The sequence below is a fragment of the Pantherophis guttatus genome, chromosome 4, assembly GCF_059756535.1.
Source record: "Pantherophis guttatus breed Tessera chromosome 4, ASM5975653v1, whole genome shotgun sequence".
In the NCBI taxonomy this organism is placed as follows: Eukaryota; Metazoa; Chordata; class Lepidosauria; order Squamata; family Colubridae; genus Pantherophis; species Pantherophis guttatus.
In genome coordinates this window covers 50,881,125-50,897,928 of record NC_142066.1, presented here as the reverse complement: position 1 = coordinate 50,897,928, position 16,804 = coordinate 50,881,125, and the positions used below count along the sequence as shown (strand labels likewise).

The 16,804-nt window shown below is 35.8% G+C and overlaps 1 protein-coding gene across 1 annotated transcript in view; it reads right to left on the bottom strand.

Annotated features, from left to right (window-relative positions):
• Positions 1 to 16,804, bottom strand: part of LOC117664633 (keratin, type I cytoskeletal 23-like) — a 31,345-nt gene that overhangs the window by 11,781 nt on the left and 2,760 nt on the right. The window contains exons 2-3 of the mRNA XM_034415747.3: positions 10,413 to 10,495; positions 8,087 to 8,243 (exon numbers count right to left, since the gene is read on the bottom strand). Of these exons, the coding sequence (XP_034271638.1) occupies positions 8,087 to 8,243; positions 10,413 to 10,495 (240 nt within the window). The remainder of the gene's footprint in view (positions 1 to 8,086; positions 8,244 to 10,412; positions 10,496 to 16,804) is intronic.

Genomic DNA, 16,804 nt, shown 5'->3' with positions numbered 1-16,804 from the left:
TCAAAGTTGCAATGGCTGCCTCCTCTGCAGTCACATGATTACAGTACTTGCAACTTGCCCACATTTATGGGCATTGCGGTGTCCTCTGGTCACATGACTGTGATTTACAATATCTTTTTGCCAGAAACCAGTGCTTACTTCTGGTTTCTGACAAAAAAACAACAACAACCTATTGCAGACAATAGATTTGCTTTACAACTGCCACATTTGCTTTTCAAATATCTGCATTCACTTTATGACCATACATTCACTTTACAATCACATTTGCTTTATGAATGCCATGTTCACTTCACCATCATAAGAAAGGTCATAAAATCAGGCGCATGATGCTCCATTTAACAACAGAATGACTTACGACTGTAACTCCGGGCTAACTTATGATGAAAAGTCTAGGGCTACCTCTATTTTAGTTGTACATTTCTATAATAAATCCACCTTTTCCAAAATTGTTTATCTGTTCATTTTAGTTTTGGATTTTAGGGGAGATGTATACATTTGAGATTATACTAAAGGGAGTGTGAGGGCAAAAACTTTAAGAACTTAAAACGCAACCCTGGTAACTGTCTTAATTAAAAAGATAGAAATATGCTTTGTGCCAATCTTAACACACAGTTTCTTTTTAAGGTCAAATAATATTTTTCCTTTAGAGAAAAATATATAGTTGCAGGCATGCTCCAGGTTATATTGGCATGATAAACAGTTTATTGGTGGAAACTTGGAAGATCTCAAGGATATGGCATGCTTGCCTCTTCCAGTTTGTCTTGCTGATTTATATTCTGCCAGAGATTAATCAATTTCAGGGTCTGAAATGTTGTAACAATACTGTGGTTTAACTGAAACTTGTTCCTTAGAGGGGCCTAAGTAAGTATATTATAATGACCTGCTTCTTTATGAATACTGGAGCACCGTACTCAATGATACAAGAAAAGCCTGTGTAAACTCTAGAAATTCTTGCGGGTTTCTATTGTCAGGAATTTTGGTATTGTAATTCTGGTGTTCTAAGAAGGCACCAACTTGGAGAAGGTTGCACTACTTCAAACATCAATTAATAGGAAGCGTTTCTCCAACTTTATTTCTCTTTCTATGGTTTTTCCAAAGTTTTAAGATGAATCTTATCTGCAATCCATAATATGAATTAAGAGGAAGACCAATGCGAAATTTTCTTTCAAAATTAGAATGTTGAGATTATATGACTCAATGATCTACTGTCTGTGTTAGCCATTACCACCTGCTTCCTGGAATACACTGTCCCATCTCAGTAAAACACAAAGGCTTCCCAAGGAGCGAATAAGGTACAATTAATAAAATTAAGCATGGAAAACTTTCTTTTATAGGCTGGCAAATAAACAGTGAGGATGACAGTAAAGAGACAGATGATTTTTGAGCCAGGGTGGTTCAGCATAAACTCACAGCTATGTCTCTGGATTATACTTCTGCCTATTAAAAAGTAATTAAGTAAATCCAGGATATTAGCCTGGAGAAAGATCACTACACACTATTCCAGATCTCTAGCTGGTTAAACAGGATTCTGATCTTCATTTAAAAGTGACACAAGACTTATATATATGTGTGTGTGTGTGTGTGTGTGTGTGTGTATGTGTGTATATCTATCTATCTATCTATCTATCTATCTATCTATCTATCTATCTATCTATCTCTGTCTGTATATCTATCTATCTATCTATCTATCTATCTATCTATCTATCTATCTATCTATCTATCTCCAGGGTTTTTCCTACGTAAATCAAGATGTTTATATTGCCATAGTTGGGTGACATCTCAAATCACCACTTTCCAGGCTTTATCAGACATTTTGTGTTGTCTGCTGTGAGACTTAAGGGAGACAACAGCAGACAACACAAAATGTCTGATAAAGCCTGGAAAGTGGTGATTTGAGATGTCACCCAACTATGGCAATACAAATATCTTGATTTACGTAGGAAAAACCCTGGCTAGAACAATAATGCACATATAAACCTACGAATAAAATAACTAAAATATATATATATATATATATATATATATATATATATATATATATATGTATGTATGTATGTATGTATGTATGTATGTATGCATGCATGTATGTATGTATATGTATATATATATATATATATATATATATATATGTATGTATGTATGTATGTATATGTATATATATATGTATGTAATATACCAGTGGCTGAAAACAGTGGGACTAAAAAACATCATTGAGGCACTGAACATAGCAGCACAAAGTAGTCACTAAGCACTAGATCACATTGAAGCAGGAGTATACCATACTAGACAAGGTCCAAAGTGTAGACCGTGCAGAGAGATCTCAGAGGCAGTCCAACATGTAGTGGTGGTATAAGATATAGACAAGAATGGGATACACTTGACAATGTATGGGTTAGACCATCCCAAGTCCAGATGGGAGTTTCTACAGAAGGCTGTGGAGGATAACAGGGCTAAGATCCTGTGAGATTTTCAAGTCCAGATGGATAGGCTGGTACTGGCCAATCAAGTAGACACTGTGGTAGTAGACAAGGACCAGAAGATAGCAATGTTGATAGATGTAGCAATGCCAAGTGACAGCAACACTAGGAAGAAGTACAAGCATTGTAGCATTGTGATTAACACCAGCTATCTGCAATTACTGTAAGTTCGAATCTCACCAGGCTCAAGGTTGACTCAGCCTTCCATCCTTTCTAAGATAGGTAAATTGAGGACCCAGTTTGTGGGGGCAATAAGCTGACTTTGTATAAATATACAAAAGTATGAAGGCTATTGCTTAACGCATTGTAAGCCGCCCTGAGTCTCCGGAGAAGGGCGGCATATAAATCAAATTAAATTAAAAAAAAGAAGCTGGAGAAATACCAAAGCCTGAAGAAAGAATAGAGAGGATATAAAGGGGTAGGAGACCAAGTGGTGGTAGGAGCACTTGCGGCTGTGATTCCTAAACTGGGAGAGTGACTCCAACAGATCCCAAGAATAACAGCAGGACTCTATCCAGAAAAGTGCAATGCTATGAACAACTAAGATACTACACAGAAATCTCAAACTCCCGGATCTCTGATAGATGACCTGAGACTGAGGAAGACACAGATGTCTTTTAAGTTGACCAGTTGACTAGATTTAGCTTGAGAAGAAAGAAATGGACTCAGGCTTAACTAAGGATGGAAATGTTTCCTTCCATATTCCCTAATACCCCCTCATTGAGATAAGGAAATCAGTTTTAAACCATCTCTATTTTGATTAATTATTTTGCAAAAGATATTTAAATGCAACTTGCTTAGCCTTTTATAGCTTCAGACTTGTTGTTCTTATGTGTGTGAGTAGAATGTTTGCTGCTTGTTTTTAGAGATATTTAGAGAGTTAGCTAAATATTTAGACTGAATTTGGCTCATATCAAGTCCTTCCCAAGGTGATGTTTGATAGTGTTAAAGATATTGTTGCAGGATATAAGTTGTTTCAAGCAAAATTACCTTTTGCAATGGATGATGATTTTATCAATACATATCAGTGGTGGGTTGCCCCCGGTTCGGACCAGTTCTATAGAACCGGTAGTAAAACTGGCAGGAGGCTCTGCCCACCGACCCCGACATCATTTAGGAAGCTTCTGCGCATGCGCACAAGTGCGCGCAACCCCATTGTGAACCGGTAGTAAAGGAAAGTAGAACCCACTCCTGGTACATATGGTATTCAAATGGTGTTCCAGATGCTTTGGGATTGCACCAAAGCATATTGGTACCCGAGCACTTTATCTTCTTTATTTTCTATTACTTTGTCTATTTTGTGGTCCAACTCTTTCTTGCTTGCAGGCAAATGGTATTTCTTGCAGACCTTCCAATGCATCATTGTTGCTACTTTTTCATACTGTTATTTGTAATCAATCTGTACAGTCTACTTGCAGAATTAGCTAGGTGGTCCACTATTTTCTTCAACATCTTTGCAGAGATGGCATTTGCTTTCTGTTACTGTCTTCTCAATTCTGGTTTTGTATGAATTTAATTCTTAAGTTTAATCTTCTGCAGCCAGAATTTGCCCCTCTGTCTCTTTCTTCAACTTACTGCTCTTAGTCTTATTATTTGCTTGCCCTGCTATTTTTTTTAATGTATTAGACGTGTACATGCCCTCATAATACTTTGCCTCATCATGTCTCTTTTTATTCTTCATTTGGTCTTTCTTGTAGGCCATTTTGGCTCTCCAGCGCTCAGTAAGCCTTTATGGTGTACTAGTTTCAGTGTACCTTCTTCATTGTCCTTCAGTTAGTCTTCAATGCTCTTTTTTCTTACTCAACTGTCTGATCTACTTGCAACATTCCATGCCCATCTATGCTCCTTGGTAAATTGAGTCTATCAATGTTGCTGCATAGGTGAAAGATATGATTCATTATTTTACTGGTTTTCCTATTTAGGGTTTTAGTTCGGTTTGAGTCCAGTTCACTATTCCAGCTGTGTATTAATGACTGGAATTGCCCAGATATTAATTGCCTTGATGACATTCCTCCACTGAATTTGGACTTCAAGGCCTTCACTCTCATGATATATTCACTTCTAACATTCTCTTAACTTCAGTGTGCTTAATGTTCCCAGCTTGAAGGATTCCCATGTATTTGTAATGATTGTGATCATTGAGACTCTTGATCATTTCCATAGGGCATCTTGATTTCTTCTATTTCACTATTTTCCCATTAATAGTGAAGGTGACACATTCCAGTCCAAATTCCATTGCAATATCTTAGCAGTATATATGGACAGTGTTGAGCAGTAATTCTATTTTGGATAGTGTTTTTCCATAAAGTTTCAGATCATTAATATAAAGTAGATGGAATAGCCTATAGGATGTTTTTGATAGCCATTACCTGATTTATTCAATATTGTTGATAGAGTAATCTGTGCGATGACAACAGTATTAGTGAGAATGAAGGTTTGAGCAGATTTCTTTAGCACTGCACATGAGGGAATGTATACGTCTGCCATTCGGGGATCATTGCATAGGTGGTTTTTTTATATGTCAGCAAATTTTAATGTTCTGGCTAGAGGGTCCTCAAACAGCAAAGCACAGAAGTCTGATCAACAATCAGCACACAGCACACACCTTTGCACACCTTTACACAATGGGAGTTGAGAGGTGTGGGCATTGGCCCATCTGTAAGCATATGCAAATTCTGTTTACCCATCAACCCCTTTGCAGCATAGGTATGTGGCAACAGCTATGGGCAATTGTAGGCAACTCTAAATGAGCCTTGAAAGATTCTTTTCTTGATATTAACCTCTCCCAATGTATTCATCATTAACCAGCAACTCTGTCTTCTATTGTGGCATTGATCTTTGCACAAACCTTTTGATGTTTTACACTAACTTGTTATTTCTAGGCACCTGATTATGCATGTTGCGACAGAGTCAAATGTCTTCTTGTAATCAATTCAACCTACATTCAAGTTGGTCTTCTTCTTCTCCTTCTCCTTCTCCTTCTCCTTCTCCTTCTCCTTCTTCTTTTTCTTCTCCTCCTCCTCCTCCTTCTCCTTCTCCTTCTTCTCCTCCTCCTCCTTCTCCTTCTCCTCCTCCTCCTCCTCCTCCTCCTCTTCCTTCTCCTCCTACTCCTACTCCTACTCCTTTTTGCAGTTTTCCATAATCATTTTGTCAACTAGGTCCTGTTAGAGTAGTGATGATCACATCTTCATCTGGCAAACATGCACCACTTAGTTGATTAGAATGTAAAGGCATTCTAAAGACACATAAATTCTAAAGTTGAGGACTGTTATATATATATGGTAGTTTTGAGTACTAGACTCTGTAGTAATTGTTTACCTTTATTATTAAAGCCTTTTCTAGCATCTGTAATGAAAAGACAGTGACTCTTTGTAAGCAAGACTCTTCTTTCTAGTTAAAGTATGGGTTTGAAGTCTGATTCACATACCTCTACAGCAATGTTTCCCAATCTCAGCAGTTTTAAAATGCCTGCTCTTCAAATCCTAGAATTCCTCAGTTAGTCATCCTTGGAGGAGATTATTGAAACTAATCAGGTCTAAATTAGGGATAATTTAGCTGTCCTGTTAATTTTATGGATCTATTCTACACAACCTAAATTTGGATCTGAGTCAGGCTGTTTGTTTTCAAGGGTGAGGTTTCAAAAATGTCAGACAAAAAATTGAAGAGAAGGGATGACATGAAGGTATGTGATTTGGCACACAAAGAGACATTAACTGGAGATGCCTTGATGGTTAGGATGACGCACATACCAATTACATGCAGAGTCACTGTGCCAGGCTTTGTACAAGCAAGGCAAGTGGATGAGAAGATCTGAAACAGAGAGAGCGTAGGATGCAAGAGTATACTTCTTTCTGCTGGATGTATTTCAGTTTGTGAAAGGAATACTAGGGTTGGCCAAGAAGTATGTTGTGTTAATTACTTGATGCACAGTTAAGTCAGCTTTTGGAAGTCCTGAATACTTATTGAAATAGAATTTTAATATTCTTTTTTGGGAGAAGGAAGACTTCCTCTTCTCAATTTGAAAGTATTCCTTCTATTTAGATCGCCCATTTTACAAAAAATCTATATTTCTATCCAGAAAATGTAAAGGTTCTATATAATTACTAAAGGAGCAGCTGGATGAAAACACCTAATTACTATGTAAACAATCTAATTATGAGGCATGCTAAACTGGTTTGGTGAAGTTCTCAGCATTGCAGTATCTCCTCAACTGCTGCCTCAGGAAATGAAGCTGTAATCAGTGAGTTTTCAGAATGCCCTCAAATTCAGAGGCACTGTCATAATGAGAGGAACTAACTACAATCTTTTAAAAATATTTCTGAAGCACTAAATAGCATCAGCTCTTGCAACACTATCTCTTACTTCTTTTCTGATTTTCATGGTGCTCCCTATTGGAAGTTAGTTGTGGGATTTAGCGTTAGAGTTTCAATGGGGCAACTGATGTATTTCATCTATGGTGGTTTATATCAGAAACTGTTCCATTTGGAAGAAATAGTTCCTCCCTACCCAGTAAAGAGGCATGGACATTAATTTTAAAAGTCTGGCATTTAGATGAGGACTTTGTAATAGTATGAGTTAGCTGCAGTACATTTTTGAAATATGCAGCAATGATCTCTTGAGAATGAAAGCGCCAACAGCACTGTGTACATATGTGATCTGAGCTTTAGTGGGTTATCATTTGCAAGTTAAAAGGAAATTAAATGCAGTAATACATTTAAACAGCAACCAGTATGTGTAAAACAGCACCCTCCTTACTCCCAAATTCTGTGTGGTTTAGGGAAAATGGATAGGGATAAGTTTGTCTTTGCTCTGTCATATTTTAAATGTTTTTCTGTCAACAAATATCCCATGGAAGTGATCAGTGGAAGATTATCGACCAACAAAAGGAAGTCATTCTCATAATAGCCGATTCTGCTATGGAATTCTCTGCACCAATATCCCGTGGTGGCTGATAACAAGTTTAAGTTTAAAAGGAGGTTAGACAAACCCTTAATGAGTTCAGATTATTTCTGATCTTGGGGACATTTGCTGAGGAACCTAAACAGAAAAGCGCTTTAGATTTGTGTCTCTTTGGCTAGTGTGGGAAAGAAAAGGTTGAGTGAGATGGGCCTTTGGCATGATTCATCAAGGCTTTTAGCCTATACAAACTACAGGAATGCTGCGCTGGCTTATATAAGCACAATGAAAATTCAGAGTGTTGGGATTGGCAGGATTTAAATATATTAATCAGTTGTCTGCTCAGATGTGGTTAGAGTTACAAAACTAAGTGGTTCTAATCCTTGCTGTTTTAAGTAAACACTTTATTTCATTGGCAACCTATATATATTTAGATCTATAAGAAGTCCCAAAACTGCAGTGATGTTTTTTGGACTTGAGAGACAAAATTCATAAAACAGAAACTATATTGAATCATAACCTTCTGTCCTCAAAACAACTTACATTAGTATCCTCTGATGCACTTCACTAGATTTATTCAACATTTATTATTCTAACTTTATAATTAAAATAAGCATGAACTGTCAAAATTGGTTTCTATACAGAAAATAAGAGGGTCAGGATTTGGGTAAGGTGCGTACATGGCTCGGAGAAAGAGAAGAAGCTTGTCTTACCGCCTCATGTTCTTTTTTTTTGAGTATGTGATCTTCACGCAAAGCTTCAATTTCCATTTCCAGGTCAGTTATTATGATCGTCATGTTGTCTAGCTCCTTACGGATGTTTTCAACATCATTTTGCACATTTTGCCGGAGAGCTCTTTCAGCTTCGTATCTTAATCAAAGAGAAAAGTAATATAGTTGAATGAAGGATTTTGGGTTTGAATCTACAACTTTTAGAATCATAGCTTGCTAATGATTACTGTTTCTGTTTCCGAAGCATGTACCTTCCACCATTTAAAAATATATTGACATTTATATTTCACTGAATTTCAATTAATAATTTTCATTTATTGAAAAGCACACTTATGGAGAAGCTTGCTAATCACATTAGAATGCTCTGCTGTTTTTCAGAAAGCAACAGTTAGTCCCAAAGGATCACTTTCTAATTTGAAATGCAAATTTAATAGACAAATTGATGAATAAAGTGGGGTGAGAAGGTTGCCTGTATTATTGTTTTATTTTGAACATTAGAAGAATCATGATTTCAAAAGTATTGTAAGAGTTGCTTTCCAGACTGATAAGGATACAGGAGACTGTTATATAAATACTTTCTCTCTTATCGGTATAGCCTCCTTCCAGATCTCAGGAAGGCCGATAGAAAGAAAATGAGAATTACTCCATCTTCACATACATGATGATATATTGGTTCTAAATTGAAAATAGTTCAGTTATTGGAATTCTTGTAACCCCACCTCTTTTTATCTCAACAGATCTTTGAGAAATTCAGAACTATACTTAGAAAAAAAATCACTTTCCATTGTAGGTAGCTGCCAAGGAGCCTGACAGGTATTGTGTGTCATGCTATTATAAACTTCCATTCATATAGAACGTGAAGTACACTTCTCATGACAGATTAATATTATACACTGCAGCAGTTTGATATACTGGAAAACACTGCCAGTCAAAATAGATTAGCCTTTGATAGTTCTTCAAATGTTTAATATTTGTCATTCAAATAAATTGGGAATTATGGAAATTATGGCAATAGAGTACAACACAACAGGACTACATAAGGTAGAGAAAGGTTAGTCCATGCAGTGCTGAACTAGAGGAGTCAATGTCTGAGTGAGCATAAGACATAATTTTGTGTTCCTGTAGTTTGATCTGGGCAGATCATCACAGTGTTACCTTGTACAACTTTCATTGCACTGAAATTAACTAAATTGTATTAGGGTTAACTATTTGCACACTGAAATTAGCTTGAGGAAAATGCAAGATAATTTTTTGATAAATCCATTAAAGAAGCTGGTTGAAGAAATTGATGATGTTCTAGGCACAGGATTTTACTCAAAATATGGGTCTAGAAGAATGCATGTAATCCATGACACATTTTGTATTAAAAGCAAAAGTTGGCTGAACACCCAGACAAATTTTATTAAATTGTTTAGTGGCACAACAAATTAAATTCTTAGGAGATGATGGGTTTTTCTAAATAGAGAGCAGGGTTGGAGGTTTCATTTCTCAAAGATGTAACAATAACCTGAATTTCAGAACCTTCATGGACAGGTAATTGGACTAGATAACTCCAAACGTTCCTCCAAATTTATGACTATATTATGTAGCCTATTTATTTGATTACTGGCCTCACATTGTACATTTAATCATACATTAACCAAAAGGGCTGTACTTGTATATCAGGCCAAGCCAGAAAAAAAGAGGACAAAACAGAAACAAAAAGAAAAGGAATGGCATGTTGTGCAATTGTAAGCATAATGTTTTTAATTGACTTGTCTAAGCATATTGTGTAAACCTAACCTATGGTTGTATGATTCTCAAATATATCATCTTAATACTGTCAACATGGTTGTAATGATGTTTCACCTTAAACAAGCAGTCATTAACTTGTTTTAAGAGAAGAGGAAATGAGAAAAGCAGGCAATTTGTGTTGCCTATATAATTCCTGACATCTCCTCTGGCATCTCCCCTGGCATCTCCCCTGGCATCCAGAAGAGGCAGCACAATAGTTCAAAACATCCATCTTCATCACCCATAAACCCACCTGCTAGTGAGTAAGAGGCAAAGAGAGAAGCAATTATGGTACCTCTCAACCCAAGATTTTGTTCCAGAGCAGCATAGTTGCTGGCTAACTATGGCTTTTATCTCTTGGAATGTAATATCCAACAACAGATGGTATACTGTCCACTGTGATTTTAATCAAATTCAATCTCTTGAAGCATAATCTTTTTAGTCATATTTGGATTATTAAGAATCAGAGTCAAGTTTTACATTTTTGTCTGCATCTGCTTCCAAGAATAGACGAGAAGCTCAAGGAAAGACTTACTTGAGCCTGAAATCCTCTGTTGCCATTTTGGCATTGTCAATCTGTAGAACAAGGCCTGCATTGGTAACCCGTCCAGTCTCAATCTGTAAATAACAAAATATTAATCTCACTGTGGAGGTAGACTAAAAGTTTCATGATTTGGTGTTATGGTAGGCTAAGAGAGCTATATTTTCTTTTTCATCTCTGGAATGCATTTGTGGGGTAATTTAGTCACTGAATTAGCCCAGTCCTTGATTTTGCAAATACACTGAACCAAAACGTAACCAAACCAACTGGATGTGCCAAATACGGCTAGCCATAAAATAAACATGCTAAAATTAATTAAACTGTACATTGTGCCAATGTAGTCACTGGGTTTTTAGTTGATTTGATTGTGCACTGCTTGATATAACCATATCAATGTTAGTATTTTCTCATTTTTCTAATTTTAAAAAAATGAAAGAAAATTGAGAAAATATTTCTTACTTAGAATTTGAAACTCAAAATGCAAAGTTGGGATGTATTAGCTTTTCAGCACCTCTTGTTTTGCTTTTGGTTGGCTTCAGATGTGAATGTTCTTCTTCCAGCTGTCAAATATTCATTATAATTGCAAGGTAAACATGTTAATTACAATTGCATAATATTATATTCCACTATAAGTACAGATGAAAGAAAGCTTGCAAGCAACTGCTAATGTTTGGTTGTGATTGGAATGTGATGAACATTAAGACGTTAAGAATGTTCATGTTTTATGAATATTACTCCCTAAAAGATATTTTTATTCATTACCAACTTTTCCAGCATGTGATTCACGTATGCTTTTCAGTAATCTATTTTTCCACTGAAGAGCTTTGTCACAAAATTCAGTAAAGCACAAATAGTGAAGCATAACTACACAGATTCCAATAATTGATTGTAATAGGGTTGCAATATTTCAAATATAGTTCACATTTGTGTACTGATTTGTGAAACATATGCTGGATAAATTCATATTAAAATGGAAACTGATACAAGATTTGAGAAGAATTTTTTGAAGGATGGAAAGATGGAGAACTCTAGGCCTGTTGGTGAGAAGATTAATTAAGGAAATTAAAATTAAGGAAAATTTTACCCTTCTAATTTTAGTCAAGCCATAATCCTGAAAGCAACAGCAGTAACCAACAGGACTATTGGAAAGCAGTTAAAGCACTGATCACTGGGACAGCAGTGGCAGCAATGTAGAGGCATCTGCAGGGTTATAGTTAGAGTACCAAAATGGGGCAATTGTTGTCACAATATATGCTCCATCTCTCTTATTAAATGCATTGTGATGCTACATATAACTATGAAACAGTCGTGACATTTTCATTAATAAAATACCTTGTCTCAAATTTACATATAACAAAGATTCCTGACTACCAGTAGTCTGTGAGTGAGTTCCAAAATAACAATGAAACTGAAAAAAATATTTTTAAATAACCTAAAGGAGATGATCAGGAGATTTATTAGTTTTAAAACTCAATACGTTGCAAGATTTCAGATGAGGGCATAAACGTTTCATAACATTTAATGGTCTTCTGAGATTTTAGTCCTATGAATCTCTCTTCTTTTAAAAAAAAAATGTGTTAAAAATTTAATTTTAAAATCCTGTGAATTTATCCTTTGCTATTTCCTGGCAAAATAGTAAATCTCACCCACTTACAGGGGCTGTATTAGAAACCCCTACAATATAATGATTCCCAAAGGCTTTCAATAATTGTATATTATGTCTTGTAGAGGAAAAGCTTTGAATTTCTAGTTATATAAATTATGGGTAGGAACAGAAGTTACCCTTGACTGAAAGCATTCCCAAAAGACCAGAGATTTGAAAGAAATACATTCATCAAACAAGAAATATACTTTTTTAGATAGGCAAGATAAATCTCAATATAGGAGCCCCTAATGATCAGTATTGGTTCAGAAATATGAATAGTAATATTTCATTAAAAACTGATATACTATGAATAAAAGGGGTAGCAACTGTAACCTTCAAACCTATATTTTTTGGATTCCAGGTTGAGGAAGCATCTAATTTTTTTTGGCAGCACGGCATATAGCAAATCGTATTAGATAAAATTCCTTAAACTGAATGTCAAGTTCTTATGTTTGCTACACTGACATACATACAAATTACGTTAAAGGCTCACTTCACCTCTTTTATCTTTTTCTCATCCTAATACCACACATATTGCCACAACAACAACAACAACAACAACAACAAATCTGCTTAGGGAATATCTCCAGTGGAATTAAACAAAGCCAAGGATTTTAGGGGTCTTTCCTCTTGCTCTTCTCATTCCCCTGACTGACAGGGTCATTAACCATTTTGACCTGGGGAAACTTCTTTCAGATACCCAGACGGAAACAAAACTCATTGTGAATCACGTCAAAAGGAAATTGGGTGGTGTTATGATTATGGGTGGTTTAGAGTGATGTTGAGACAATATCTTGCCAAACACCTATTATGTAAATCCTCTGTGATGTGCCAGAGGAAGCTGAAAATCCCTCCAAGGGTATATTGAAAGGTGAATATCTTCTTAAGCCAAAGTGACTCACTAAAATGGAAATCTTGATTCACAGAACACTATCCTGGATGAATTAAATTCCTTACTTCCATTAGTGTGTTTGTGATGGACTGTTTATCCATTAATTCAGATTCCCTTCCCAGAATCACAGTAGAAGAAGGTACCATATATTGTCATATCACAGAATCTATCCACAGCACTACCAAACACAAATATGCTAGTGAAAAGTTGGATGTGTAATTGTTTCTTGCACCTGTCATATCAGCAGATGTAAGACTAAGTCTTGGGTGTGAGTACCTAATTTTCTGGAATTGTTTCTTAGTATTTCCTCCAGGAAATTCATTGTGGTAACCAAACAGGAAAGGTCTATATTGACATTCAGTCAAGGAAAGACAGAAACTGCTATCCTATTTAAGTAGTATGATTGAGTTTATAATAAGACAAAGAGGAGTTTTTACAATTAGGATGTCCAAAGCATGACAGAAAGAGTGGTAAGACTGGATTAAAGGCAAACTAATTTTTGAGAACTTCTGCATCAGATACATGCATAGTTTGGTTTGCAGGTGTGTACAGAAGCCACAAAGCACACCTACATAATTAATGAATTAATTAATTGATAACTACATTATTAATTATTTATGCGCCATCCAGTCATTTTTCACTCTTAGCAATCGTATAGATTCTCATGACAGGCCTAACCTAGTCTTTCAGTTTTTCCAACCATTGCCACTGAAACTTATTCTGTGCATCTTGTTGCTGATCATCCTCTTCTCTTTCCTTCTGCTACAGAAAAACAGTCATCATTTATAACTGTGTGGCTTATTATTTTGCCTTTTATCATGGGCCAGAGAGGACTCCATCTAACAATGCAAGTAGATGGGTCAAAACCAGAGTCATTTGAAGGCAAAATAAAGACTAAGCAAGGAATGTCAAGAAAGGGAGATTTACAGCTGGAAATGTTTCTTTCCTTGGTTCCGACCCTTGACACTGGATGCGTTTGCTGTGTCCTGAAAATTATTCTAGTGTTGTCCAACGTGAAGATGAAATAATGTCCAGCCCTCTTTTTTGAGATCAGAGTCATATCACTCCAATCCACTATTAGGCAACCTTTTTGAACCAATGGACACACTAAAAAATTTAGCCAAGATTAGTATAGCTATTCAAAAACTTCCGTTTATCAGACAGTAAAGAATTGTTTTCCACCATCCTCACTAGCTTTATTCTTGCCATAGTCTTGACTTTTTTCAGCACATCAGCACTTTTCCAGATAAAGCACTGAGTTGTTTGAATTTTATGAATATCAATGGGATCAATTGGAAACCCAAGAGATTTTTGAAAATTATGTTGACAATGTTGCCACAAGAGATACCCACATTGTTTTGGTATGTATGGGCACTATTTTTCCTATCGAGTTCTAATCCCATAAAATAAAATAAAAGGGTAAGGGGATATCACTGTGCAGTTGGATTTATGTAGCCCTGGGTGCAACGTTGCTAAAATTCATGTTTCAAAGTTTTTTCAAATGACTTCTGTTTTGCCTCTCTACTCCTCATTACTAAACTGCAATTTTATGCAAAGACCAACTCTTCAGACACAATAAAGTGAAGTTAAAAGTCATTATTCTAATTGATTATAGAGATTATTACCTAGCTGAAAAAAGTTTTACTACAAGTCTTATTATTAGACCTGAGCTTGGAGATATGTGAGGATATAAGGATATATATGTTCCCTATCATTTTTTGTGAGAACAAGGACTACTTTTTAATTATAAGGATGTCAAATGTTTGCAGGAAATGTTCCTGTATCTGATTGCTATAATTAGACTCCATTTGCCTCTTAAATATCCATTTTGGGAATACCATTTTCCTTTGTTAAGAAAGGCATTTGAAAACATTTTCAAAAATAATCCTCTTACCAGTTTGTTACAATTTCCTTAGTTCCATGTAACAAAAATATTAAGAACAAATTATATAGCACATTAAAAAATTGCCCCCCACCAAATCCTTACTACATGCTTGTCTGCCCACAATCTCCGCAAAGTCTGATGAGATTTTTCAAAACTCCTGTCACATAAGATTAAACAGTTCTGTCAGTTTCAGTTTTGCTAAGGTTCTCGTTTCTTTGGCGTAAAGTTCATATCCACAGAAGTTACAGATGGTTTTAGCGAAGTGTGAAAAATCATTTGAATGTGTTTTCATGTGCTCCCCCCAAGATACAAATTTGCACATCCTTTTCTTAATGTTGAAAGCATTGTATTTTTGTACTGCACTCTTCCAATTGTTTTAACTCATTTGCTAAAGAAATAAATCTCAATGTTTAAGAAAACATGGATTTTTTTAAAAAAAATTAAAATAAATCCCCCAGCTTTGTTCTAGTCTGCATCTAGATCCAGGAAGCATGAATTATGTTGGTGGGTGTTATAGGGTAATCCAACCTCATTTCTTCTTGCCCTAATGCTGAGTGAATTAAAGGGTGTATGAAAGTCCTTGCATCTTAAACACTTCATTTTAGCCATGTTTTTTTTAAAGCTGTTTCCCCATTACAAAGAAGCAGTATGTTGAGAACAGACACATCATATATATGCATATGAAAACAGAGACAGATCAGCCCTAAAGCAAAGAGAGACAACAGTGATAAATGGCAGATGAACGATTACTAAAAAAGAAAAAGGATATCCCAGAATCAGTGAATAAGAAGAAGCAATAATAACATGGGCGAATAATAATGGAAATCCTTTGACTGTTATTACAGAAGAAATTATTCATTTTTATTAATAGGTTACCATTCAAATTAGGTTGGCACTCACATGATGAAATGTCTTTCTATCCCTAACATCCCTAATACAGATAACTATTGGACCAGAGTTTGGAGATAAGTGAAGATACAACAGCTAGCAATAGTTAGAAGTTCTGGCAATTTCACACTGGCATTTAGTTAGAAGAAGGAATATATATATATATTTAAATAATAACTGAACTGAACATTCAGTTTCAAAGTATGCAGCAATTTGCTTCAGATGTATGTTTGTGCTGTATTCAGAACAAGAGGCAAGAATAGTGCAAACGAATAAATAAACTGAGGCAAAGGTAGGGATGTCTACAAAGGGAATGTAAAAAATGTTGCAGCCATATAAAATAAAATCCTCCCTGCTCTTTTTTTTTTAACATGCATTGCAACATCTTTGAGCAAAAGACAAGATGGACCTCCTGCATATTAAAGCTGCTCAGAACTGCAGTTATGTGTTATGTCAACTATAGTGATGGACTAAGATTTTTCCTCTTCACCATAGAGTCACTAATTAGTTCATGGGTGCAGAGCATCAACACTTACTCCTCTGCCCTCCAACCATCATCTGCACTTCCTGTTCACTCTGGCATCTGGCACCTGATGCAGCTAATAATTATGCCTGCATTGTGGTGAGACCTGTAAAACAATGCTGAACTTTCCAGTAATAATTTAAAGAATCATTTTTTTTCCTGTGTTTTCTCACACAGCTTGTTAATATAATGAATTGAGCAAGATCATTTCCAATGCAATACATTTCATCCACTGGATTGCTTTTTTAATTTTCGTGGAATGTTTCACTATTGTTTATCATACAGGTTGTTTGCTCAAGACTATTGAGGCATTATGTGTATTTAGATGTGGCTGCATGTATTCCATCACAGTTTTCACAAACATTTACACTGAGTGAAGAGATCTGCAGTGGGTTTCTATTTGTATTATGAATAAGGCAAAAGACAGGAAATGAGGTACATGTGTCATATGTCCTCAGTCATAAAAGTCCCACAGCCTCACCTGCCTTTGCTTCTAATCAACAAATCAGCATAATTAGCTGACCAGTAGAAAACAAACCCTTACTTATGGTTT